Source organism: Electrona antarctica (assembly GCF_951216825.1).
Source record: "Electrona antarctica genome assembly, chromosome: 18".
In the NCBI taxonomy this organism is placed as follows: Eukaryota; Metazoa; Chordata; class Actinopteri; order Myctophiformes; family Myctophidae; genus Electrona; species Electrona antarctica.
Window position 1 is genome coordinate 20,284,336 of NC_136799.1, and position 24,893 is coordinate 20,309,228.

A 24,893-nucleotide genomic window follows, 5' to 3' on the forward strand; every position below is an offset into this window, starting at 1 on the left:
GAAGAGCCAGGCAAAATTACATTTTAAGTATGATTATTAAATATTATTATTATTAACTTCCGTAATACCAATTGGTATTGTATTTTATCATTGGAAAACCCGATTAGTCACCTTTACAATGAGGTACAACTTATAAGGATTGTGCATTTGTGGAATCGTAGCGCCCACACACACAGTAGTTTTACATAAAGCTTTGTTATAATACGTTTCTCACTTGCCTCTTTGCAGCACCTCAACAAATAACATATAGTACAAAAAATTCATAAATTAATGCCAATGTGATATTTTGTTGTATGACAATATGGTGCAAAATAAGCAAAATCATCCAATCTACAAGCTCACATTTGTCCTACTGTCATAAGACAATGACACGCAAAAGTAGCAAAAATCTAGTCTATTATAACATGCCCAAAACAGGGACGACAAGTTGAAAGTGGTAGAATAGAAATAGAAAGTATTAACAAGAGTTTACGAGTAAATAATAAATACATTGGATCCATTGGAACTCAGGTTATCTTTTCCACATTTCCTGAAAAGTACAGTAATTGTTTTGGACATACAAGATTTCCGGCCGACAGCAACCACATTCAAATCTCTAACAGCACTCACCCAGAGAGTGTGGCTGGTAGGAGTGGGTAGCAGCAGGGCCAGACATTCCACCCTGAGAACCTGAGCTCTGTTGAGAGTCACTGACGACTGTCCCATTCCCACTGCCACAGGACAGGCCTCCTGCATCAGAGTCCTCAATGTTCCCTCCACTGTTACACCCTGCACCACAGCCCTTCCTCAACCTAGACACACAGCAGCACAAAGGAGACAATGAGGAGAATAACAATTGAATTAGCAGACAAATTTGGAAAAAACATAAAACAAATGGATATTTTAGCTCGGCAGGAGGCTATCCATCCATCTACATCCATCACACACACACGCTATTTGACATAAGGTGAAACTTGAGACACCTGCAAAGGTGCCGGATACATTGTTAACTTTCTGTATGGGAACCAACAGTGCAGGACCGAAACCCTTCCTCTGAGCAACATAATAAAGTAACAGACCGAGATGATAACATGGGTGTAAATAGAACTGAGGATGAACATAAGGTGAGCAGTGAATAATTGCAATATATTCTTTGCCAAATGAATAACCCGGCAGTACAAACCTGTGCCAGGTGCTGACAACAAAGTTTCTGATGTTTCCGATACTGATGGGTCCCCCCAGAATGTGTCCGAGCTGTGGATGGGAGTTGCAGTAGGAGGTGGTCAGAGGAGACACGTAGATCGGGTATCCGATAGGCTGGTCACACGAGGAGTTGATCATGTTGCGCAGGGCCTGCTTGGCGTTCTGGATGCTGCCACGCTCTGGGTTCCTGTTTCTCAGGAAGACAAGCTCCTGCTGCTGACCAGCCCAAAGGCCTCGGACACATTCTTTATTTACCTGAAGACCAAGGAGAGAAGTGACGTTTGGGTAATTATATTGGCCGAGTTCAATATATGTACTATAACACTCGAGTGGGGTGGGGTCTGACATCGATATGTTCCTGCATCATGAAGATAAATGATTTTACTTGAGTATCTCTAGTTCCCCTCTTTTGATGACATTGTATGATTTCTTTCACTACTGCTAGTTTCTGGCTCTTTCCAACGATACTTATTACTATCTTTTTTCCTTGTCCTCTCTCACGATTTAAATCACAAACACCTGTGCCTGCCTAGTGCACCTGACTAGACTGCCTTTAAGCCACTCCACTGGCCTGATGTCAGGTTCAGTCATGTGTATGAACTATGAATGTTGAAAGCATTTCGGCTTTCAACATACGCCTCCCTCTGTTTGCTGCAGATCTTCAGTAAGTCCCAAGTGAAATAAGAAAAAAACAAGAAAAAATAGAACATAAATATGCAATACACAATACACAACTACTTATGTCTTATTCATAAATTTGACATTACATTGCTGATGTATTCACTATTCTATCTTTGATGACGTCGTACCTTGATGACTCGGAAGCTGAGGTACCGGCGGTTGAGCATGATGATCTTGTACTCATTGGTTCCTTCGTCCAGGACGTGGCGCAGGGCTAGGAGTGATGCAGAGTTTGAGAGCACAGCACTTCTCCAGGCTGGGTCACCCTCGTGGGCAATGACCAGGTTCTGCTGGTGGGTAGAAATGGCCTCGAACAGCACCGCCGGCTCGTCATACTCATCTGGGGATGTGAAGTGGTCCTGGCGGAGAGAGGACACATAGTAAGCTTTTGGAAATTGTATACATTTTATGACCATTGCATGCCATTTCTTTAACATCCAGCACAATTATAAAGCTTGGAATTTTAAATATTGAAACATGGAAAAAAATTGAAATTTTTAATATTAATCAATGTGCATTTTAAATACTCAGAATTCATTGCATTCATATGTTTTCAATGAACAGAACATTTGCACAAGTATAGCACCATTGATCTGGGAAATTGAGCATTTTGTTTGCTTCCGAAAAAAAAGTGGTTATTTTCACTGTTGATTTGAGTCCAGACAGTGTTTCCATCATGTCAATAACTGTCTGCATTTCAATTCCTTTCCTTTTTTAACTAATTAAATGACTACTGGAAATGTACAAGTAGACAAAATACACTAAGTGGAAATCCACTAAAGTTATCTGCTAAACCGGTTATAAATAAACTAGCTAAAGACAGGAGACACGTTGTGGTGCAAGATTGCAGCCAAATGTTAGCAGCTTGACTGGGTCAAACTAGAAACAGGAAATGTTACATTTTATAGGCTCTTGTACAGGATCCCATTACATCCTACTGGAGAATACAAAACAAAGGCACATTTTGGAATTAAACGCCAGATGTTTAAAATATATATAGATTTAGTATTGATCAAAGGGCCACAGTTTAGCCCATTTATATTATTCCTTTTTACTGAACCTTTCCTATTATTATCCACACTGTTGAGGAAGCTTGAAGTACTGCTTTCAGAGCCTCACCTGGTGGAGTTTTAGTGACATTCTGATTCCAGGCACCACAACTTTCCTCAGGAGCTCCATGTCAGCGAAGATCCACTCATCTCTAACTGAAGAAATGCGGAAGTCGCCCTTGAATAATGCATGTAATCCATACAGGAAAGATTCCAGATTGCTGTGGTAAAGAGAGAGAGGACATGTGGTCATGAATAAAGACCCTATTTTTCCAGATAAAACACTGTCTGCAATGTGCAACATCTTGCAAAGTAAAAGAAAGTGTCTGATTAATTTTCCAGCATGCTTCTCTTGTACGTACTGTAATTCTCTTTTATTCATACAAGCCAGCCCACAAATAGGAGGCATACACAATAAATATTGGATCAGTTGGAAAAATATTGTCTTGTGTGTTTGAGTAGTTGGGAAAACAATCTGTGGTTCTCAAAGTGGGGTACATGGACCCCCAGCAGCCATTGAGGGGGTTCCAGGGGGTCCCCAGCTAAATGATTGAAAGTTAGGAACCAAATAGTCTCTTAAAAGGTCTGTATATATCTTAGTTATGTAGAGAGTTTGTACACTCTCAGAGTTATGGGCCTAATGCATAACAAACTGGTAGTCCTTGAAATTAAAAACACTACTGTGTTATGACCTGGACATGTGGTGTGCAGCTGTCCCCAGGGCTCTCCTCCCCAACACACACAGGCCAAAGCACAGCAACACCAGGGCTGAGTCCTTGTCACTTTCCAGTGGCTGGAAGCAAAGGAGAGAAACAAATTGATTATTTCAATGATTGTTTAAATTAGATTAACTGGCACACCACTAGTCCAAACATTAAGTCTTGCTCAAGCACTCTTCAATGCAACATAGTTCAAACCTGACTTTGCATTGTGGGATGCCCTCACTCACTGACAACCAGGCTGCGATGCTGCACCCCATAAAGTCAAAGGTTTAATGCTACATGTTACTCAACAGCAACCCTACCTTTCCCCGTTGAGAATTGCAGTATTGAATCCAGTTCAGATAGATTCCACAGAAGCTGTCCCTCGAGATGCCAGCCAAACGGTGGTCATAGTCTTCGTCGATGTTGGGGTTAAAGGTGGGGTCCAGGTCTACGTAGTTCCTCTCTCCACAGCCCCGCAGGCCATCTTTCATGGTCTCATTAGCCAGCCACTCCTCTAGCTTGGGGGATGCGATGACATAGTAGATGATGCCCTGACACCAGGAAGGAATGGTGGAAGAAGAAAATGGTTTCTGATTGGCTCATTTGTGTCATGCATTGTATGTTTACATCTGGTGCACCATTTGTGTGGTATTTTTTAAATGTGGTGGATTAAATTAAGTTAAAATGAAATGATGATAAAAATGATGATAAAAAATGATTCATTTTGGAAGTATAAACATTTGGCACTGATCCGTCTAGCGGCATTAGCAAAATTAGCTCTGAATACACAGACAAACACAAAGACAGACCCGATTATAGACTGAACTAGCCTCTTGCAGAGCCATGAAATGAAGAAATGACAAGAAATCCCCTCTTTTTTGGATCTGCACTTCCATCTGAAATTATGTGGCAATGACTCTACTCCACTAACCTTGACGTAGTAAGTGGTCAGGATTCGTCGGAGGTCAAACACTTGGAGCATAGAAGCGGCACTGTTGTCTGTGATGCTGTAGCCCTCCAACACATATTTGGTGACCAGCACCTCCCAGGCCAGCCAGCGCTGGCCGAAGGCAGTGTTGAAGGACAAGACGTGGGGCATGTGGCCCGGCTCACAGCAGCAGCAGCCCTCATCCTCTTCAACCCCCTCGGTGATGGCCTCCACCTCCCGCTGCTGGCAGTACGTTCCTGGGAAAACAAACAATCGGCAGGAATATGAGATGGTAGAAAACCGCTACTGTATTATTTATTCATCTCTGTAAAGTTTGATTGTTGATTGTGACACAAGCAATTTCACTTATGCAAGTTAAATCTTTTTGTTGGCATTTTTATTGTTTTACTATACAGGAGAGTGTAGAATGGCAAAGAGAGAGGGGTGACATGCAAAACACGTTACAAGGAGTCGGATTTGAACCCGGATCCTTTCAACTCACAAGGAGTGAGTGACTGAATTTCCCTGCATGATCAGTAAAGGTCTATTTATTTATCTAACTATCTATCTCTGGAGCATGTGGTAAAATTGGCAGAGCCACCAGGCACCCAATGGAAGGTCATAAAGCACATCTACAGTACATACAGTATTGCTTGTAAGCAAATGTTGCATAATCAGCAGCAGTCAGTACTGTCGAGTCATTGTAGCACAAAGTCTTCAGAATATTTCCCAATACAATATAGCTTGAGGAACCGAATATAACAGGGCACCATTTCTCCAATGAATGAACTCAATAGAAGCAGCCGCCTTATTACTTTGAATGGTGTTCTCCATACATGAGACCAATAGTATTTTGCAATTTTTTGAGTATCAGATTGAGTGTGATTAACCAGATAAAAATTTTCAGCTAGTGCTTTGTATTGTTCTGCAGTATGCGACAAACCCCATCTGGTGTAATAAACTATGGAATCGAGCATTTCCCGTCAGTGTGTCGGGCACCATCACTGTGTCTCCCGTTTGACTTATACCTGTCCATTCAAATTTCAAACTCTAGACGGACCTGCCCCAAAGTTATTAGTGCAGCCGCAGCCAGCAAAAACTAGAGTTCTCAACAGGCCCAACTGTCCATTCAAACTCTAGACGGGCCTGCCCCAAAGTTATTAGTGCAGCTGCGTCCGGCAGCCGGCGAAAACTAGAGTTCTCAACAGGCCCGAAAAATAAGGCCCGGCCCTACCTGGGCCCTCATCAAACCCTGTACACTCAAGAGAATGTCCCTGCTACCACCCTTAAATCTCCATATACTGTATGGAGCTGACCTGTTCTGACATTCCATATGTTGATCTGACCTCATCAAACCCTGCATACTCAAGACATGCTCCTTATATGGCCAGTACAGAATTCATTCCATGTTGATCTGACCCCCCATGCCAAAGCGCCAGCGCTCGCCCAGCAGTCTGCCGTCAACGAGGCGGATGCGTGCACGCGACCTAGGTCGCTTCTCGCCCTCAGGCGTATTACTGGTAATATGCACATTGTTATTGACACATTGTTATTGATTGTTATTGAGTAGTACTATATTGTTGATACAATATTATGTATTTCTCTTCCTACTATAACATAAGTGGGCATAAATCTGAAGTGCTACGTTATCATAAATACACATTAGCGTATAGTTTAAGTTTGCATAGCCGCAGTGAGAAATCCACCTGCATGTCATTCTCCCTGCGGCTCTACAAAGGGCATGCACTCCTCCTTACCTCTGAACTCCAGCCCGCGGAGCTGGAAGGTGACCAGGCCGTTGCCAATCTCCACCAGGTGCACCAGGGCGTTCAGGTAGTCAGAGGCCAGGATGAAGCAGTCTCCAGTGCCAAAGTTCCCCCAGCGCCCCAACAGCAGGTCCCCACACAGGCTGTGCTGTAGGGAGCGTGTCAGATGCTCGTAGAAGATGGAGTTCAAGTTGTTGTCATCAGAACCTAGGTAGGGACAAAAGAACAGAATACCACCATTATCAGTCATTGTCAGTGTCGGGCAGAAACCCTGCATCTCCATATTGAAGTTTTTTCGTAAATTAATGCCGTACTTCTATAAGTGTTGCACAAAAGTAGGAAAAATCTACAAATTCACATGTTGAGAGCTTGTAGATCTGCTATTTTAGCTATTTATTTTAAGTAAATCTGTCTGTGGGTTTTATAAATATTTAACCATTGAAAAGTATTACCACAAACCTATATCTAAATAATAACTACATTGCATCCATTGGAACATCTTTTTCCTACAGGGTTACAAGGTTTATGCCGGACAGTGACGATATGTAATATTATAACAGTTGACACAATAACTGAATGAAATTAACTAAACCAATTAATCTTCAAGGTGATCGCCCCCGTTTATTAGCATGTAGCTTATTGTGCATTACATCTTGATCAATTAAAAAGCAAGGACAAAAATATGTAGCCACTATGACGTACCTGGGTTTCTGTCCAGCTGAGACGCCAGCCGTGTGTTAGAGTGGTCAACTCTCTTGGTGCTGCAACCCAAAACACATTTTATTTAATTTAAAATGCTAATTACAACTAAGCAATTACTAAAGTCACATTATTTTAGAAGCATAGTAATTAGAAGGGGATTAAACGGAAGAAAATGTGGAATTGGGAGAATTATAGGGAATTAGAATAATTACAGTAATAATAGGATAGGATTCAACAGGCCTTACTTGTAGTCTCTCTCCCAGAACTTGACAGGGCGAACATAGGAAGTGATGAAAATGGCACTGCCGAGGAAGGGGTTGAGAGGAGTGGAGAAGACTGCTGACACTATGGCCTGGACAAACAGCATGGCAGAGTCTGATAGGGCTTGGTGTCAAGGATTACTTTGAAAAATACTATTTATGTCAAAGTTATTCAAATAAAACACCATCAATAAACATGGTTCATGGTTCAGTGAAAATAGCTGATCTACAAGGTAGACAACAAAATATAAACCATTACAGTCGTCATGGGAGAGATTGTGACCGATAAAGAGATGTTTCAATTTGGTTCACTGACTGCGTCAATGGGCGTGTAACATGGTTGAGTGGCGTGTGTTCCTAGCTTATTTCCATTAAAAAAATCGAATCAAATCATATTTCACCGGTATCATATTTCATCGTGTCAGTCTGAATATGCCGTTGCCATCTATCATCATGACGAAAAGATACGAGGCACAGCAAAGGGTTGAGCGAAGGCGTGGAAGGCTGAACCCCAAGTGATCTGCCAGGGAGCGATGTAGGTGTAGACGAAACGCAGCTTGTAGAACAGCTCCCACAGCTGTAGACAAGCACAGGACATCAGAAAAGCAGACATATTATGTAATCATAAACCAAATATATGGTTGTGTTTGTCTAAATACCCACACACGTTGTATACAGACATAAAACCTTTGTGCAACTACAGAGAATACAGTATGAACACATATTTTTCAACACATACTACTAGTATACAATACTAGTATCTAAAATGAGTGGTTCCTCTTTAGTTTTGTTTATTATTCTGATCACGGTCCTTGTGTGTTTTGCTCCATTTTTACATTCAACTCTGACACTGTGTCAGAGTTGATGGGTTTAAAAAAGCTTGAACACACTATAATACTACTTTTCATTTTATTGGTGTGATCATGTGTATTTTATTCATTTTATTGGTGTGATCATGTGTATTTTATTGTACTTCCATATCTGTAGTGTACTGTATTTTTTATGATCATGAAAGCTGTATATTTTAATTACACTGCACTGTACAAGGGACAAGAGTTGAAAATTAGCCGTAGCAACAGTAACTGTCAGCACATCAGCTTCATTCTCTGTAGAACTGTGAGGGCGTGATATACTTTGCTGCACATGTCATGCCATGCATCATGCACAGAATATAGCAGGTCTACAAGTTCACAATGCTTCGCTGCGGGACGAGTTGTGAGCTTGTATATCGGCTATTTTCGGTGTAGGATGTTGGCATGCAACTGAGCATACATCTGGCTGTGTTCGCTATCAGGCAGACCCCATTATACAAAAGCGTAGCGGAAATGAAAAAATAATTCCAATGGATCGAATATAATTATTAATTAGTCACATGCTCTTGTTAATAAGTTTCGTTGGTTAAATATTTATAAAACCCATACACTTGACCACAAAATCTGCGTTGTGAGCTCAGAGAACATCCATTTTGGCTACTATTACGCGTCACTCTTGTACAACGAAGCAGGGCATTACTGTACAAAATTAAACATAAAAAGTTAAAGGTGATGTACAAGGTTTCTCCCCGACAGGGACGATAAGAAGAATAGAAAAGCAATATGCAATGGTAAGTCTGACCTTGCTGAAGACTATGGACATGAGGAAGAGGTCGAGCAGCAGGGTCTCAGAGAGGTGGCGGTAGTCGAAGGTGAAGAAGAGGATGGTGAACAGTACAGTGACGTACTGGTAGGTGGGGCTGCTGTAGGACGATCGAAGGAGCTTCAGTCCTGCTACTGTGATCATCAGAGCCCCCACCCTGCACAAATGAGCACATGCATTTGTTGTTTCTCCACCAAGTTACTGTATATAGTATCACCTGTCAGTATATCTGACTATATACCATATTTAATATATTATTACAGTATATATGTATCACTGTATATGATATAAATCTGTATATCTGACCATATAAGTAATACAAAGGTAGAACTCTCACTCTGTGTCAAGTTTCTTTGGGCTGGCGAGCTGTCTGGCACTGCCACTCATCTCATTAAGGATGACGAGCGGATACAGAACGTTCTTCTCAACAAACAGCAGCCAGACATGGAGCTTCTCAAACCACATCACATGGGCCGCATCTGGAACAAGACACAAAATGAATTACATAAACACAACTAGCCTCACGGACAGACCTATTTCACTGGGATGTTGTAGAATGTAGATCGTTGCTGTGAAGCAGAAACCTTGTAACTCCATATTTCGTTTTCAGTTTTTCCTAACATGAATGCCCTACTTCGTTGTACAACAGTGTCACACAGTGCCAACCAAGGCAGCTAACATTTTCTGCACTTCTTTGCAGAAACCAGCAACATGATGATGTTAATGATGCTGTGAATGTTCCACTAAAAGTAGCCAGTAAAGTAAGGATGATAGGCCGAACTCTTCTGATTCTGATTCTGATTAGTTGGTCATTCAGAATCAGAACTCTTTGCAGTGATGTTAAAATCACTGCAATTTGTATACACAGCAGACTCAACCCGCATATATATAATGTACGGACACGCTGATGAATAATTCTTAAATTTTGCAGTGTTATACAAAGTGCATGCAGAGTGCTGGCAGCAGCCACAGCTCAAGCAATGTAGTTTGGATACCTACCCCGGACTTCAAACTGATAGTACTCCTTGGTTTTGAGCAGGGGGTGGGAGAAACAGTACCAGGGAAGCTGCTTGCGCACCTGGGGCAGCAGATAGTGGGTGAGCAACCCCACTGTGCCCAACAGCCCGTACAGAATGTAACTCAAGAAAGGCTGAGGAGAAGGCATATTAATATTAGAACATTCATATTAAGGATATTATTACATATTTTGTGGTTATATTAGGATTATTGTTGGGTCTGAATGTGACAATTTCAATTCAACTTTATATTTGGATGGTATTGTCCAAAACATGGCAACATCATGTGTCACTGATATAAAATAATGTAAATGACAAAGGTTAAATGGCAATCTTTTTTTATACAAAAGGGTTTTACGTTGTTTTAAAAAGGTTTCACTTATTCTTTTAACAATATTTATTGATTTTCCATACAGAAGAAATCGGTAGCAATATACATGTATATGAAAAGATGAATTTGAAAGATAAAAGATTAATAAGAAAAAAGTGTATAACCTGTAACCATATCCCATTTCCACCCCACATAGCCCATCAGAAGACCCAATGAGTCTGACCTTTGCTGGAGTGCATCCATAAAGGTGCATAGTGTACTATACAGTATGTGTAACAACTCTTCACTTATCTCCCTCTTTTGTTTACGCAAAAAAGGATTTTACTGTAGATGTCTAGGAAATACGACAGAGAGGTTCACCTAAATCTTGTTTATTTAGGACATAGGGCTATATCTTGCGCCATCCCTTATCTCTAAACTAATTTGCCATTTTTTACTATTTTAAAAAACCTTTTAAAATAGTTGAAATAGCCGATCTACAAGCTCACAATGTCTCGATGTAGATCGGCTAGTTGAACTATTTTAAAAGGTTTTTTTAAATAGTAAAAAATGGCAAATTAGTTTAGGGATAAGGGTGGCGCAAGATGGAGCCCCATAGTGCCCAGTTTGTCTATAAATCGCTCTGGATTAAGAGTGTCTGCTAAATGCCTAAATTGTACTTTGCTGTACCTGTAGTGCAATGAACACTGTGCTGACATGGATGGCGAAGTACAGAACAGCGATGACCACACAGACAATCATGTCGGACTGAAGACGCTCATTCTATAGGGACAAAAAGAAACATCAGGGATGTGATCGGCAAAAGAAAAAGCAGGTCAACTGCACCCTCTAATTGTAATTTCAAACAAACCCTGACATATCCAGAAAATATGTCTGTAATATATCTGTAGGAAATATATGGCAAGTATCAGCAAGCTTAGTAGGTAAAATTCAATCAGGTAAATCATGTGGTCTGAGAGGTCATTATGCAAGAATAGAAATCTATCCTCCTACTAGTACAATAAAGTAAATGGACTGGACCCAAGCAATTCACCTGGGACTTGTCATACTTAATTGACAACCATTATAAATTTACAGCTACCCGAACATGGATTCAATTCATTATGCAACAATGCTCAACTCACCACTGAGGCCCTCAGCTTCTCTGGCAGAGGGTCCTGGACCTCTGAGAGAGGGTCTTCTGGGTTCTTGTCTTTCAAGTTAGGCAAGATCTTGGACTGTATCAGTGAGCTACAAAGTGAGATAAATGACAATACAATATTATTAGCTATATTTCAAATGTGGGGCCCATTGTGGCAATTTATCTGATTGGGGGGGCTGTGACTGACAGCTCGATTAAAAACAGCACAGTACACAGTAAAATCCTTAGTGGAAATGTCATGTCCATTTGGTTCCATTGTTACAATCTTCTGGGTTAAAAATAACACTGGGATGTTACGGTGTAGTCCTGTGTAAACTTACATGAGTACCGAGGGATCACTACTCTGGCGGCTCAGATGGTACGACACTGCCACCAGCAGCCCACAGAACACAGAAAACAGCACAGGGATGTGATGGGGCTCCCATGTCTCCTGTGACACACAAACAGGAAAAGTTCTTTATCACAAAATCTATATTGTACTTCACCACGTTTTTATCAAAACGCTTTTGCATTTATAATCCATCAAATTCAAATGAGATGAGGACCTCTCTCATGTGAATACAACAGTATAATTTGACATTACTACTGACCATTTAAAAAATTCACTTGATACCGTTTATTGACAGGATGATATGAAAATCAACCTGTTTAGACTTGAAACTTGCTTGAAATAAGTAATACAACACACTAAATACCAATGTGCATGCAGTTACATTATCATTGCACTTAATCATGGATTGATTTGAAAAGTATATCCAAACAAGAACAAGAAAAGAAACATCCATGACAAATTACCTTGTGGCTATCCCATAATACAAATTCCTCCTCTGTACGAGGTGTACATCCACAGTGCAGCCCAGCTACAGTACATGGTATTAGTATGTTTATTTTAAATGACTATTGACTGCAGAGAACATTTCCAAGTGAAGACCAGATAAGACTGGCATGCTGGTAGCTCTGATGACCACAGTGGCATTTTAACTCCACATTGTAAACTTTGCTTACATTAATTAATTAATAATTCATTCATTCTCGGGAGACAAATCAATCACATCTCTACTAAACCGGTCATGAATACTGAACAAGGAAGCATTCTTCTCATTGTTTCTGTAATTAATTCAGAGGGAACATGGACATTTTATGTTGGTTTGAAATGGACTGGGAAAATAGGAGAAAAAAAACTAGAGGCCTCTATGAGAACAGTCTCTTCTTCACCAAGTCTGAGTGAACCTAATGAAACTGTGAGCCAAACGCCTTGTTCACCCATTTCTACGTGAAGTAAAGTGCCTCCCAGTCTCATTGTGTGTTGCGATTTAATTCTGTTTAAAACAGGATTTTACTGTGTAGCGACCCCCTCACCTTCAGGGCCCCATAGCACAGGCCGTACAACAGGGCCACGGTCACAGCACTGCGGACGACGCTGTACAGGGCCGATAGAAGGCTGCAGGAAGCTGTGAAGGACAGAACACTGTCACTGACACCTCATACAATTTTAAACATTTATCCGACGCTCTCATCCATAGCGATATACAAATGACACAAACCCTTGTCAACACACAGCAGAGAAAATGGTCAAGCAAATAGAGAAGAAAGAAAAACAATTGTCTATTTTCAGCAGATGTTTGCCCCAGAGTAGGAATGCTAGCATTCATGTGGTTACGTTATCAAGCTAGTCAGCCTATAACAAGGCAGTAATCTGATCACTTGCTAATTATTTTCCATCATGTCATGATGTGTTTATTTAAATGTATATACCTAATGTCCTTTCCTGTGTTTGTCCTGAACACACTGGGACAAACCCCTGGCAAGCTTGAACCAGTGAAACTTGGGGTTATGTATGACGATCCCACAGAGGGCAAACACAACACCCGCAGAGATGTTGGCGTTTAATGAGAGTCGCTCACCGTTACCACCAAACACATGGATGTCCAGCTGCTCAAAGAGGTACATGACGAATGTGTTGACCTGTGGGAGCAGTCCCACAAAGAACACGACTGGAAAGCACAGCGTGAAGACTGCAGGGAGAAACCAGCAGGAGGGAAGCAGGTCACCTTTTACCGTTCATAGAACAACATTAACCCATTCAGGCCTGACGTCGAAATTTTAAAAAAAAAGTTTTCTAAATCATGACAATTTTCGGAAAGATTTGAGGCACATTTTAACGATTTTTCAAAAATAGCAGACCTACAAGTTCATAGCGCGCCACTCGGTGGCGCGCTATGAGCTTGTAGATCTGCTATTTTTCAATAGCTAAATTATAACAATGTTTAAAACACCAAAAGGGGTTCCCGCCCCAAAATGGGTTAATGGTTAATGTGGTTAAACGCTAACGTGACATGGATGCGTTCCAGGTCTCAATGGATTAATGCTGCATTCATTCACAGTGACAGTTAGGGTGTAGTAGAACTAGATTTCTATACATTTTCCATGATCCTTCTCTTTTCTTATACTTAGTATTACTCAGCGTTGCAAGTATGACCCTTGACCATATAAGCTTTAGCTATGAGCTGATAAGGAACTCCAATAATATGTAGTAATATAAAATAAAACATACACACACTAAACAAATTACCCCAATATCTACTGACAGAGTCCCATCTCAGGAGGATGCAGCTCATAGCATGAGGGGGGTGAATGTCTAGGATTCTTCCTAAACATAAATTAATGTCCCACATTTTCACACACTGCTGCATAGAAACGGTTTAATATTAGCCCAACCTTTGAGGGAAACAAACCTTCAGCCACTACATATATTTATATTTATAAATTCCACAAAGCTTATATCTCTAATTCTCTATCTGGGACAGGGAACCTTACCTATTACTAGGTCCCTGGCAGAAGCGAGCACAAGGGAGCTGGTAAGCGCTACTCCATACAGGGTGAAGCGAGCCGAGGAGGTCCTCTGGCTGCCGTAGTGGAGGATCCAAATGAGGCCACAGCACAAGCAGAAGTAGACAGGCCGGCTGTATGCTATGATGCGATTATGGCCCTGGAAGGGGCATTGGGGAGGTTAAAGAGGCAGGGATATCAAGTTCTGGTGTATAGCTGAGCTGACCATATTCACACATTGGCCATGAGTTCAAGTCCGTTGCTCTCCCCAGGTTGGCGGAGGGTGTGTAGAGCCCAGGATCACATTAGATAATTAACACAGGGGTGAAAAATGGGTTACAAAACCGTGGAATAAAAAAATATTTAAAAAAAATAAAAAAATTAAGGTATGCATTTGTAGTAGTGTAAAGTTATTTGGATAGAAGGCATAAAGAAAATGCTGTGCTGTAGGATAAAATAAAATGCCCATTTATCATGCAGAATGACTGGATCCAGTACAAAGATCTGCATCACACCAGTGGACAGAAATAGCACCACATAAGGTTAGTTGAGGTAGTGAAAATGTGTGCTTACACTGCTCAGCTTTCCGCCCAAGAGGCTGCACTGCTGCAGTGCATTCACCCGAGGGAGCACTGACAGTTTACGCACCAACACTCACATTATTTGTGTCATGTTTTCCCCCAAAGTGTCAAAGGTATTACAAAAAGGGAGAGAAAAACACTTTGATGTGAGGCAAGGTGAGGTGAAGGGAGAGAGAACGGCAGACAAACAAACAGAGATTCACAACAAAGTGAGAGAAAGAGAGACAGACAGACGGAGCAAGAAAGAGCTCAGGGAGATTCCTAGAGAAAGACGTAGTATGGGTGATGGAGAGAGGGATGATGAGAGAGACAGAGACAGCAGAGAGAGATGGAGATAGTCAGCAGACTCAGCACCGTGGTCTAAACTCTGGCCAGTTATTTAAAGCATGTGCCTGCAGCAGAGTAGTCTGCATTAAAGGGATAGTTCACCCAAATAAATACTTTTATTCTTCTCTACTCACCCCATGGAGACTTGAATTCATGGATATTTATTTGTTTTTGTCGCATTCCTAAGCCAATAATTTGATAACCAGCAGTGGTTCCCTATGTCTTCATGGGGTGAGTAATCGATAGAAGTCATTTTGGGGGTGAACTATCCCTTTAATAAAAACACTGTTTCAGGACAAAGCTGGGAAAAGAGGAGGAGACGAGACAAGACGAGGGAGAAAGGTAAATTAGAGTAGGAGTAGAGGAGAGGACGAGTGAGAGCAGGAGGAGAGCATGGCTGCACTGACGCAAGGGGGAAAGGAAAGGATTCCAAGGACAAAAACAACACGTAAACAGGAACAGGTGGAGGTGCAGAAAACTAAACATATACAGTGCATGACAGATGAAAAGTAAGCAGTCTTTCCTGGGTCATAGCAGTATGTTGTTGATCTAAAAACCTGAGCTAATTCTACTGGTGCAGTCACTGATCCTTCTCTGAAGAAGTCAGCTGAATGCTTAAAACACTGATTAAAAATGGAGACACTGTATTAAGCCCTTAGGGTACAAACATGACAGCAATAATAACAACAACCCTATAAGTCACAGAGATTGCAAGATGGAGGGCTTTTATAAATGTATGGTACTCACATGCCGAGGGGATGAGGAGTCTGGTTGAACACTCTGTCAAATATAAAGCGCAATTTAATGAACACACGTTGCCCAGCACTTCAATGCAAATTACAGGACTTCATAGTGACTACTAGTGACTACTATGTAGTGATCAATGTTTATGTTTAAACCACTTAACCCATTGTACATTTGATGAAACAGCAGAAGTAACCTACCTGTAAGTAACCTAGAGAAAACCATGTTAATGAGTTCTGATCCGACCTTTCCATGGGTTCAAGAATCTAATGCATTGACATTATGGCCATTGTAAAGTAACGTGCCATGCAAGTTTCATATTCTGTGCTCAGCTTTCATTTAAATTATCTTTTAATTACTATGTCAGTACTTTTTGTTCTAATTTTGCTAATTCTATACCTTTTATTTGGCATTAGTAAATAAAAACATTTTATTTCAGTGTGATAAGGATGTCCATGTGTTATTGAGGCGATTTTGCAAGGATATCAAGCCTTGCTTGCCCGTGAGATATTTACTTGCCCTTTGGTGTGCATTGGATATAATTATGATTTTTTTAAACCACTGACCACTTAGAGCATATCAGCATTATTCTCTAGGAATATCTTCAATCCTGAGTGCATTACTAGGCTCACAAGAAATATGCTCATCTGTAGTACAAGACAGTGTGAAAGTGCGAGAAAGACAGTCATCAGTGCATACACTTCAAATCCAACAAGCATGTGCTGCTAACCGAGATGTACTCACCTTAAGCAGAGAGTATTGGCAGCTTGCAATGACGAGACAGAACTGAAAGACCCAGATGTCGGTGAAGAATCCGTGGACCAGCAGCACAGAGCCCAGGAATGAAACTAGGACAGCCAGCACCACTGCTAACACGTTCTCTAGAACCTCGCGGTTTCTGAAACACAGGAGACATATTTGTTTTGGATGCATAAATTACACATTTTCTACAACATTCTCTTTATATCCAGTCTACCTTCCTGGCTTCCTCATCGTCTACTAAACCCACTGTAATACTTGAACCCCAATGCACTTCCCACAACAGTTGCAACAACTTGGGTGATAACGGATGGCATCAGCCTCACCTGTCAAACAGTGCCAGCAAGGTGAGCCGGTCAAAGTGCAGGCCCACCCACAGGTAAGGCATAAACCTGAAGCGGTAGTACTGCCTGGCTTTACCAGCAGCAGCAGCAGGGTCCTCTGGGCCCATTGGGGCGTCCTGGAGCTCGGGGCTCAGGTCCATGTCCTGCTGCTCTAGCAGCTCTGGGTCCATGGTTAGCAGCCGGTTCAGACGGATCTGAGGGAGGGACAGCTGACCCAGGGTCAGAGCTAGACCTCAAGTAATGATGGAGGATGTGGTGGGGATTTATAGGAGAACATGTGCAGCAAAAAGATGCATTCACATAGGATGTGATGCCATTTCTTTTGAGTGACTCGTTTCAATATTCAATATAAGTCATTGTAAAGATGTGACATGTAGCAATATTGCACTACTTCACGCCAAAGAGACATGTTGAACATTTTCAATATTTCATTTTAGCAGAAGCGAACAGAGTAACATCCTATGCAGGACCCAGTTGGAGAAGTAGTTTGTTGTTGCACTGCATGATAAGACAAGTGACAAGTGAGAGTACTGTCTGTCTCTGGTAAGCACACATCGTTTTACCATATCTTAAGCACACACTGATTTACCATACCTTGACAAACACACTGGTGAAATACACCAATGTGCTTGTTCACAAAATCTCTGGCTTCTGCCATTCAAGCAATGCAAATATTTTGACTGCATCCAGTATGAAATGCACCTATAAAGGTCCTGCGTTTTCCCGTCGGTTTTCCGAAAAACGCGTCCAGTGTGCAACCACCTTTAGTGTCTGTATAAATGGGCAAATACATTTGAACTTTAACAGACAAAGCAAGCATGTGGGTACAGAGATACACAGAACAGACAGCACACCCACCCACACACACACACACACACACACACACACACACACACATGCTGAGTGAAAGTGAACTCACCAGGTCATGAGGGTAGAAGCGAACTGAGGTAGAACTGGAGAGATGGGAGTCTGTGTCCCTGTAAGTTATGAGAAATGTAAAGGGTCACCATTTGTGAAGTCTTCCTGCACTCAATTTTGGTTCCAAATAGCATGTCGAAAATTACTGGCTGGATTGCAGTTTTTTTCTTTTTTTGATTTTGTGTTGCGTTTTATCACTTTGAGATTTTGTGTTGCGTTTTATCACTTTGAGATTTTGTGTACGTATTTTATCATGCAATAAATACCTCAATCAATAAAGAATAAATAAACCCTAGAAATTGTGGTTACCCCATGGCCTTTCCTCTGGTCCATTTTTATTTTACTTGGTTGCTGCCCCCGTTTACAATACGTGTTCTTCCGGTGAATATACTATATGCGCAGCACATATTTATATGTACCGTCACCCGTGTATACTGGAGGTTCCGGCGGCTCCGTGGCCTTCAGACCTAGTACAATACGAGTTCTGGCCGATTCGTGGCCCTCACATCTATGTCACCGTGCTCCATATGGAGCCGATTGTTTGCGCCTGATGCCAAAACGACACATTCAGTTTCATACACTCCATATTTGGGCGTAGCTGCAATGGTAACTCCTTATATGGTTATAGTCAAATCATAGTGACATGAGCGTGACGACCAACTGGTCCTCCATTTTAGCCAATCTGAATATAGGATATACAGTCCGTTCCATATATGGAGGTCTAGAACAGTCACTACCAATTATGGAGTTTGGGTTGATATTGGTGGCCAGATATGGCACTGACTGGACAGTAGCTAGGTGGGCCATTAGATGCTTTTAGACTCTAGTGTTGTTAAATCACACCTGGAACTGGCATTATTTTGTACTTACCATATGTTATTGGAGGCTCGTCTTGTGGCAGGTTCAAAATTTACCAGAGACATGTCACAACCTCCTGCCTCATATAAGGAGGGAGTGAGCTTCCCTGAAAATGCACACAAAGACAATATGTCACAGAGGGGCAAACTCAAGCATGAACAAGCTAAGGCTCACATGCATTCCTTACACCATCTATTGGCCTAACTTTGATAAACACAATCATTTGATAAAACTGTGTACATCCATGTCAACATATGGCTCTATAGGGCCCGTTCCTGTAAACGCTCAGTCTCACACAAAAGTGTCATATAAGTGATTACAACCACATTTTTGTAAATAATATTTTTTTTTCTCCTTTCTTTATTTTTTACAGTGTACATATAGATTAACAAAATAACTGGGGTTAACATTTCTTTATCACATTGCTAATACTCTAGAGCAGTGATTCTCAATGTGGAGTCCAGGGACCGCCAAGGGGTCATTGAGGGGGTTCCCAGCCACACTGAGTGTACAAATGGACTTATAAAAAGGTCCACTTTTATAATTAAACATTTCAGTGTAAATCAGGGTCCCGAAGATACAAATGAGGGTCCGTGGAGGTTCATGGCCTAATGCGCCATCAGCAGTTAGCGCTCTAGAGCAGATTAGGGAGTATATATGTTACTTTGCTCTTTGAATTGCAGGATTCTCAGAGTCACAAAACGTTTCAGGAACCCGGGTGCACTTCAAGTCTCCTCAAGCTATGAGCAAATGAGGACAAACAGAGCCAGTCTGCTGAAATCACAAGTGCAGAAAGACGCACACACACAGACACAGACACACCCCTCCAGCTATATTATTGCGACAGTAGGTCGCATTTACTATGAAAACCTGAATTTCCGTGTCACATCACGCCTCCATATATGGTCACGCCTCATGACATCATGCCTCCATATGGTCACGCCTTGTGACACGTCACGGCACCATATATAGCCATCTCCATATATGAAGATCACGACACTGACCTCATCTAACTCTGGATAACCATACATGGAGAAGACTGGAATGGATCATCACCTAGATCTGTATATATGGAGCCGGCCAGCAACTCTACATCTGACCTCAAACCCTTAGATCTCCATATATGGAGCAGACGTGTTCTGACATTCCATATGTTGATCCTACCCCACCAGTCCTTCCTATTCTGAGTGACATTCCATATGTTGATCTGACCTCATCACACCCTGTACACTCAACATGCTCCATATATGGCCAGTACAGAATTCATTCCATATGTTGATCTGACCCCCCCATGCCAAAGCACCTGCGCTCGCCCAGACGGCTGCATGCACGTGACCTCGTCGCTTCTCGTTTTACTGGTGAGTAGTAACCATTTACCATTGGTTAAGATGGAGGGACCCAAATTGAATCAAAGACACACACACATCCCCATGTTCACTTACATCTTAAGTATGCAACTACTTGTTCCACTAACAAGACAAACTGTAATCAGAAACACACCGTCTTCTGCATGGGGAGAATGAACACATTCACACCAGTGTGTCACAGCTGGTTTCGCAATGGGATTAAAATCTGGATTTGACCATAAAGTACTCTACCTGATAAATAAAATAACAGAACATTTGTCTGCTTAACTCATTGTTTGTTCATCGGAATATCTCACAAGGCCATTAGGGGGTCCTGCCCAAATGGGCTGAGAAACATGGCATGAGGGCGTGACTGACTTGCAAGTAACACACAATGGAGCGAGGTCAAGTGCTTGCTACAGCATTGTAGACGTTGATAAATGGAGCGGGGATAATTACATACGTCTATATAACCAAGTGCAACCGTCCACTGACCACAGATAATTACACACTGCTGCAGACAATTCTGACAGTCCTAGCTTATAAGAAAGAATAGTATGGTATCACCACAACTATTCCAGACCGCACAAAAGAGAAAAACAAAGCTAAAAATAAGTCATATGCTTTCTTTTTTTTTTAAAGAAAAGGAGACTGATGTTTGTCACATGCACTTACGACGTCCCTAAAGGCGCCACAGACACCAGAAAGCTCTTCCCATTCCTGATCCGTCCCCGTCCCCCCAAGCCCAATTAATACTTTTCCATTCCTTTGGCCAAAACACTTGTCATCTTCAGTGAGCGACATTGCGTTATGACAAAGTATTAATGTGTGTCTTCTGTGGTTAAGAAGACCTACACCCCTGAACAAACAAACTCTGATTCAATCCTGCCAGTGAATTCTCTTATGCCTCCCATTTGCCATCTCCCACCATTCAAATGTCAAACCCTTTCCAAACTGTCTTCTTCATAACAAAACAATACAACTGCCATTAAAAGGGGGAGAAGACCTTCTGAAATGTACACTCTGAAGCGATATTGCCCTTTGCCCCTGTTAAGTGTTGACTTGATGCCATATGTAGTCCTGAAGAAAGCAAGGATGTTACAGAGACACTGGAGATGGAGTCACTTGGAGGGGGGAGGGAGGGAAGTGGAGTGAAAAATCCTGGGAACTGCACTTGTGTCCTATGTATACATAGAAATGCTGTTATTGTACTGCTTTTTCCAAATAAAAGAAATATTATAAAAAAAAAGAAAAAAAAGGGGGAGAAGTCATGCCATCTTCCATTCAGCATAGCTCCCCTACCAAAGTCATCCTGTAGACTGGTGGCGCCAACGGTGGAGGCCTTGTCCTGAGAGCCCTCCAGGTGCGCACTTCCATTCCTGGCCAGCAGGGAAGTGCTCGCGCTCAGCACGGTCACCTGGGACGGGGTTCTGGAGGGCTGACTTTTCCCCTGGGATGTAGAAGGCTGGGAGGCCTGGCCGAGTGCCTCCTGGAGGCTGTCGGGGGGAGGAGGTGGAACGAGGTGACGGGGGAGAAGGAAAGGAAACGAGAAGGAGGCATAGGGGACATTGGTACATACGGTCATCATAGGAAGAGGAAGCAGGACGTGGTGGGTTGGGGTAATGTGACTAAGCAAAAAGGAGTGTGTGAGGATTTAAAGAGTCATTTAGAAAATAAGGAAGTAAGTCCTGCAGGTGCTGTCCACATGAAGTGACTTTGTTCTTTGTACTGTATATTTGGAGTATATTTATTTCAATTCAGATACATTTCCCAAGGTTACCACAAGCTGGGAGTACAGCTGTTGCCTGATCTGACATCAGGCCCTTGTTATCCTCATGGAAAGTGGCTAAGAGACTACACAAACAATGAAAAGGGTGAGAAACACTAGAAGAAGAACACCTAAGCCTGAGCTAAAGATAGGACAGAATATCATGGGGCAATGCGGACAGGGCAACCTGATCTGAAGAGTGACAAGTCAGGGGTCTTTACACCCAGGGGAAAAACAAAGGGAAGTGGGCTCAAGTTTCAGAGGGAGATAATGCTACAGTACATGAGGGAGATAAGCTGCAGCACTCGGACAAAAACGAACCATAGGAAGGACTCGTGAGAGACATAAGCCTGTTGCTGTCAAAAGGGCTGGAGAGAAGCAGGGATGCGATTTTTTTATAAATATACCAGTATCCTTTTGTTTCACATTTCCTAAAGAAAGAATTCCAATTATTAACAAAAAACAAAAACAAACAACCATTCGAAAACAAATCCATAAAAATAATAATGTGTTTTTGTTGTTCTGTTATGCTGTGTTTATCATTTTTGTTTTGATTGTTTTGTTTCAGTTTTTTTGGCAAAATTTGACAGACCTCTTTGTATTTATTTCTTGCCACGATTTCTTGTTTTTGTTGTCTTTTCGAAAACAATAGAGATTTTTAAAGAAAAACATAATAAATGGTGAAAATAGCCAATGTACAAGCATTGCGACGCACTGTGAGCTTGTAGATCGGCTATGTTCACTCACTTAAATAGTGCATAAGTGGGTCTGGAGCTAAAAGGTGTAGTGTGTAGTTCAGTGTACTGTAGTACAACACTAACACTGCAGAGTAGGGAATGCAATTCACTATGAAGCTGGTTTAGTAGGATTCTGGCAAAATCCTGAATGTTAACTTAAGTGTAAAAATGTACCCATAATGATCAGTTTTCACACATTATTCTAACGTACAAAACGTCTTTGGTGTTTATTGTTCCTTTCTCTGTGAAGGTAAGTGGTTAGAGCTCGTCTCCAACATTGGCCGTGTTAGGACCTGGCTGTAGCTAAAACCAACACAGCATCAATGATCTCCCTTATTATCCAACTTGATAGGACTATATGTACATGCCTATACAAGTCTCAAACTCATACCCATAATGTACACTATTATCAACAAGAAGCTGATTTTGAAAGCTTGTGTACATTTTAGGTCACACATAAAAAACTGAGACTAAATAAAGCTAATGAGTAAGGAGACCCGATGACAAGGTCATGAAAACATCTGAGTGAGATGGGAGAGGTTTGGCAGAGGAGACAGAGTAGTATTAGTTGAAGAGCGGGCAGTTTTGCATTCTGCAAGTTTATTGACCCCTGGCAGACTGCACACTTGTTTTCTTGCTCAACAATTTCCAAGGCTCAGCATTTGGAGATGTGACCTTGCAGCAACGGGCGGATGCAGGGAAAAGCAGAGCCTTGGCTAGAGATGAACTGTTTGGGAAATGATAACCATAGAAGAAGGGAGGCACACAGACCTGGTAAGAATCTGTTTACGGTGGCCATTTTACATCATACTGAAACCAATGTCAGCGTGGGCTTTCCCAACCCTCGAGCATGACTTAAGGGCTGCCGTGTGAATATGGTCAATGGAACTTAAAATGTCACGGACCAGACACTAAACCCACAAAAGGAACATCACATTTTTTTTAATGTAGTATGTGGTGGCTTAGTTTTAATAGTGTGTACATTTGCATGAGTGTAAATATGTTCTTTGAAAGTGCAGTGCCTTGCTCAAGGACACTCGGACTTGGATGAAAACAATGGCTGTTGGCTGTTGCAGGGATCAGGCTGTGTCCTTCCTCCCTGTTAGAGGTCGTCTCTATAGTCATAGGCATCAGGCCACAGCAGTAAGGCCCAGATTGAAATCAGGTTGTTTTTATAAATCAAGTCTAAACAGCAAAACATTGAAATGATTTTTGCAAACCAGATTAATCACATATCTACAGTAGGTAGTTTGAAATGTGATTCAAATCGGATTTCTGGACAGGCACTGAAGCCTCGTTTATATACAGTAGGTCTGCTATTGTCGGGAAGCGACACGGTCGCACAACAGAGTATACAGTAAGTTAAACATCAGGTCAACAATGTCTTTATACACAAAGCCGAACTGATCACTCTCAAATAATAGTGTAGAGTCAGACAGTCAGTCCTAATTAACATTGTATTTGAGAAACAAATCAGACTTGCTTGTGGTCTGATCAAAGCCTAAGAAGCATATATATTTGAAGTGCTCTGCCGGCTACTGTAGCAATCAATCATGCAAAGTCACTGGAGTGTCGTCACTCTGACAATCAAACCAAAGCTCATTTAGCATTGCACCAATGCATGTGTTAAGGTGGCCTTAACACGGCCTTACTAGCCGATAATCGGGCATTTTTGACGCTCAGGGGGTGCCCGACCGCTCAAAGCACGATCGGGCCCAAGAATGTTTGATATTTGCTCTACCCCGCTCCGATTATCCTGTAGTGTGTGGTGCTATCAGATTTCAGATTGAAAAAAATCGGCTAGTGTAAGGCCACCTTTAGGTCTCCAAGGTCAGCTGTCCACAAAAAGAGGATATTAGATGGATTGATGAGGCTCCTGTAAATGGATTGAGGCTGCCATAGACAGCCTTGGGGTTTCCAGCAGAAAGATGCTATGCCCGAATAAAGAGGGTAGAGGAAATGTTGCTCAAATAAAGGGTATGATAAGGGGTGCACAAGCCGCATGGAAAATATATAGAGACAATGATGTCATCATGTGTCATCATGTGTCTGAGCAAATTGGCTATTTTTGTGTGCAAATCATCTATTTTGTCCTAACACAAAGATTAAATTCCCATTGACAATAATAAGAGCGCCCCTCACTTCACACAGGTGTGATTTTTTATTTAATTAGATTTTCACACTGATCAATATCATTGACTCCCCCTCTCTTTCTGGGAGAGCTTCCAGAGAAGGACAAAGTAACATGATACAGGAGGATGCCTTGTGTTACCATGCACTTTTATGA

The 24,893-nt window shown here is 41.7% G+C and overlaps 1 protein-coding gene across 6 annotated transcripts in view; it reads right to left on the reverse strand.

The window, feature by feature from the left end:
- Positions 1-24,893, reverse strand: part of pcnx1 (pecanex 1) — a 43,725-nt gene that overhangs the window by 3,613 nt on the left and 15,219 nt on the right. For 2 of the 6 annotated variants that reach the window (XM_079527927.1, XM_079527925.1), the window contains exons 8-33: positions 21,404-21,597; positions 18,768-18,861; positions 17,899-17,956; positions 16,962-17,173; positions 16,621-16,774; positions 15,880-15,912; positions 14,213-14,384; positions 13,300-13,410; positions 12,755-12,846; positions 11,716-11,825; positions 11,379-11,484; positions 10,924-11,016; positions 9,907-10,057; positions 9,245-9,386; positions 8,887-9,064; positions 7,741-7,849; positions 7,258-7,387; positions 7,013-7,071; positions 6,302-6,517; positions 4,548-4,801; positions 3,937-4,167; positions 3,605-3,705; positions 2,983-3,133; positions 1,992-2,222; positions 1,163-1,437; positions 610-791 (exon numbers count right to left, since the gene is read on the reverse strand). In XM_079527927.1, the coding sequence (XP_079384053.1) occupies positions 610-791; positions 1,163-1,437; positions 1,992-2,222; positions 2,983-3,133; positions 3,605-3,705; positions 3,937-4,167; positions 4,548-4,801; positions 6,302-6,517; positions 7,013-7,071; positions 7,258-7,387; positions 7,741-7,849; positions 8,887-9,064; positions 9,245-9,386; positions 9,907-10,057; positions 10,924-11,016; positions 11,379-11,484; positions 11,716-11,825; positions 12,755-12,846; positions 13,300-13,410; positions 14,213-14,384; positions 15,880-15,912; positions 16,621-16,774; positions 16,962-17,173; positions 17,899-17,956; positions 18,768-18,861; positions 21,404-21,597 (3,839 nt within the window). Of the gene's footprint in view, positions 1-609; positions 792-1,162; positions 1,438-1,991; positions 2,223-2,982; positions 3,134-3,604; positions 3,706-3,936; positions 4,168-4,547; positions 4,802-6,301; positions 6,518-7,012; positions 7,072-7,257; positions 7,388-7,740; positions 7,850-8,886; positions 9,065-9,244; positions 9,387-9,906; positions 10,058-10,923; positions 11,017-11,378; positions 11,485-11,715; positions 11,826-12,754; positions 12,847-13,299; positions 13,411-14,212; positions 14,385-15,879; positions 15,913-16,620; positions 16,775-16,961; positions 17,189-17,898; positions 17,957-18,767; positions 18,862-21,403; positions 21,598-24,893 lie in introns of all 6 variants that reach the window. The other 4 variants (XM_079527926.1, XM_079527924.1, XM_079527929.1 and 1 more) reach the window with 3 other exon arrangements.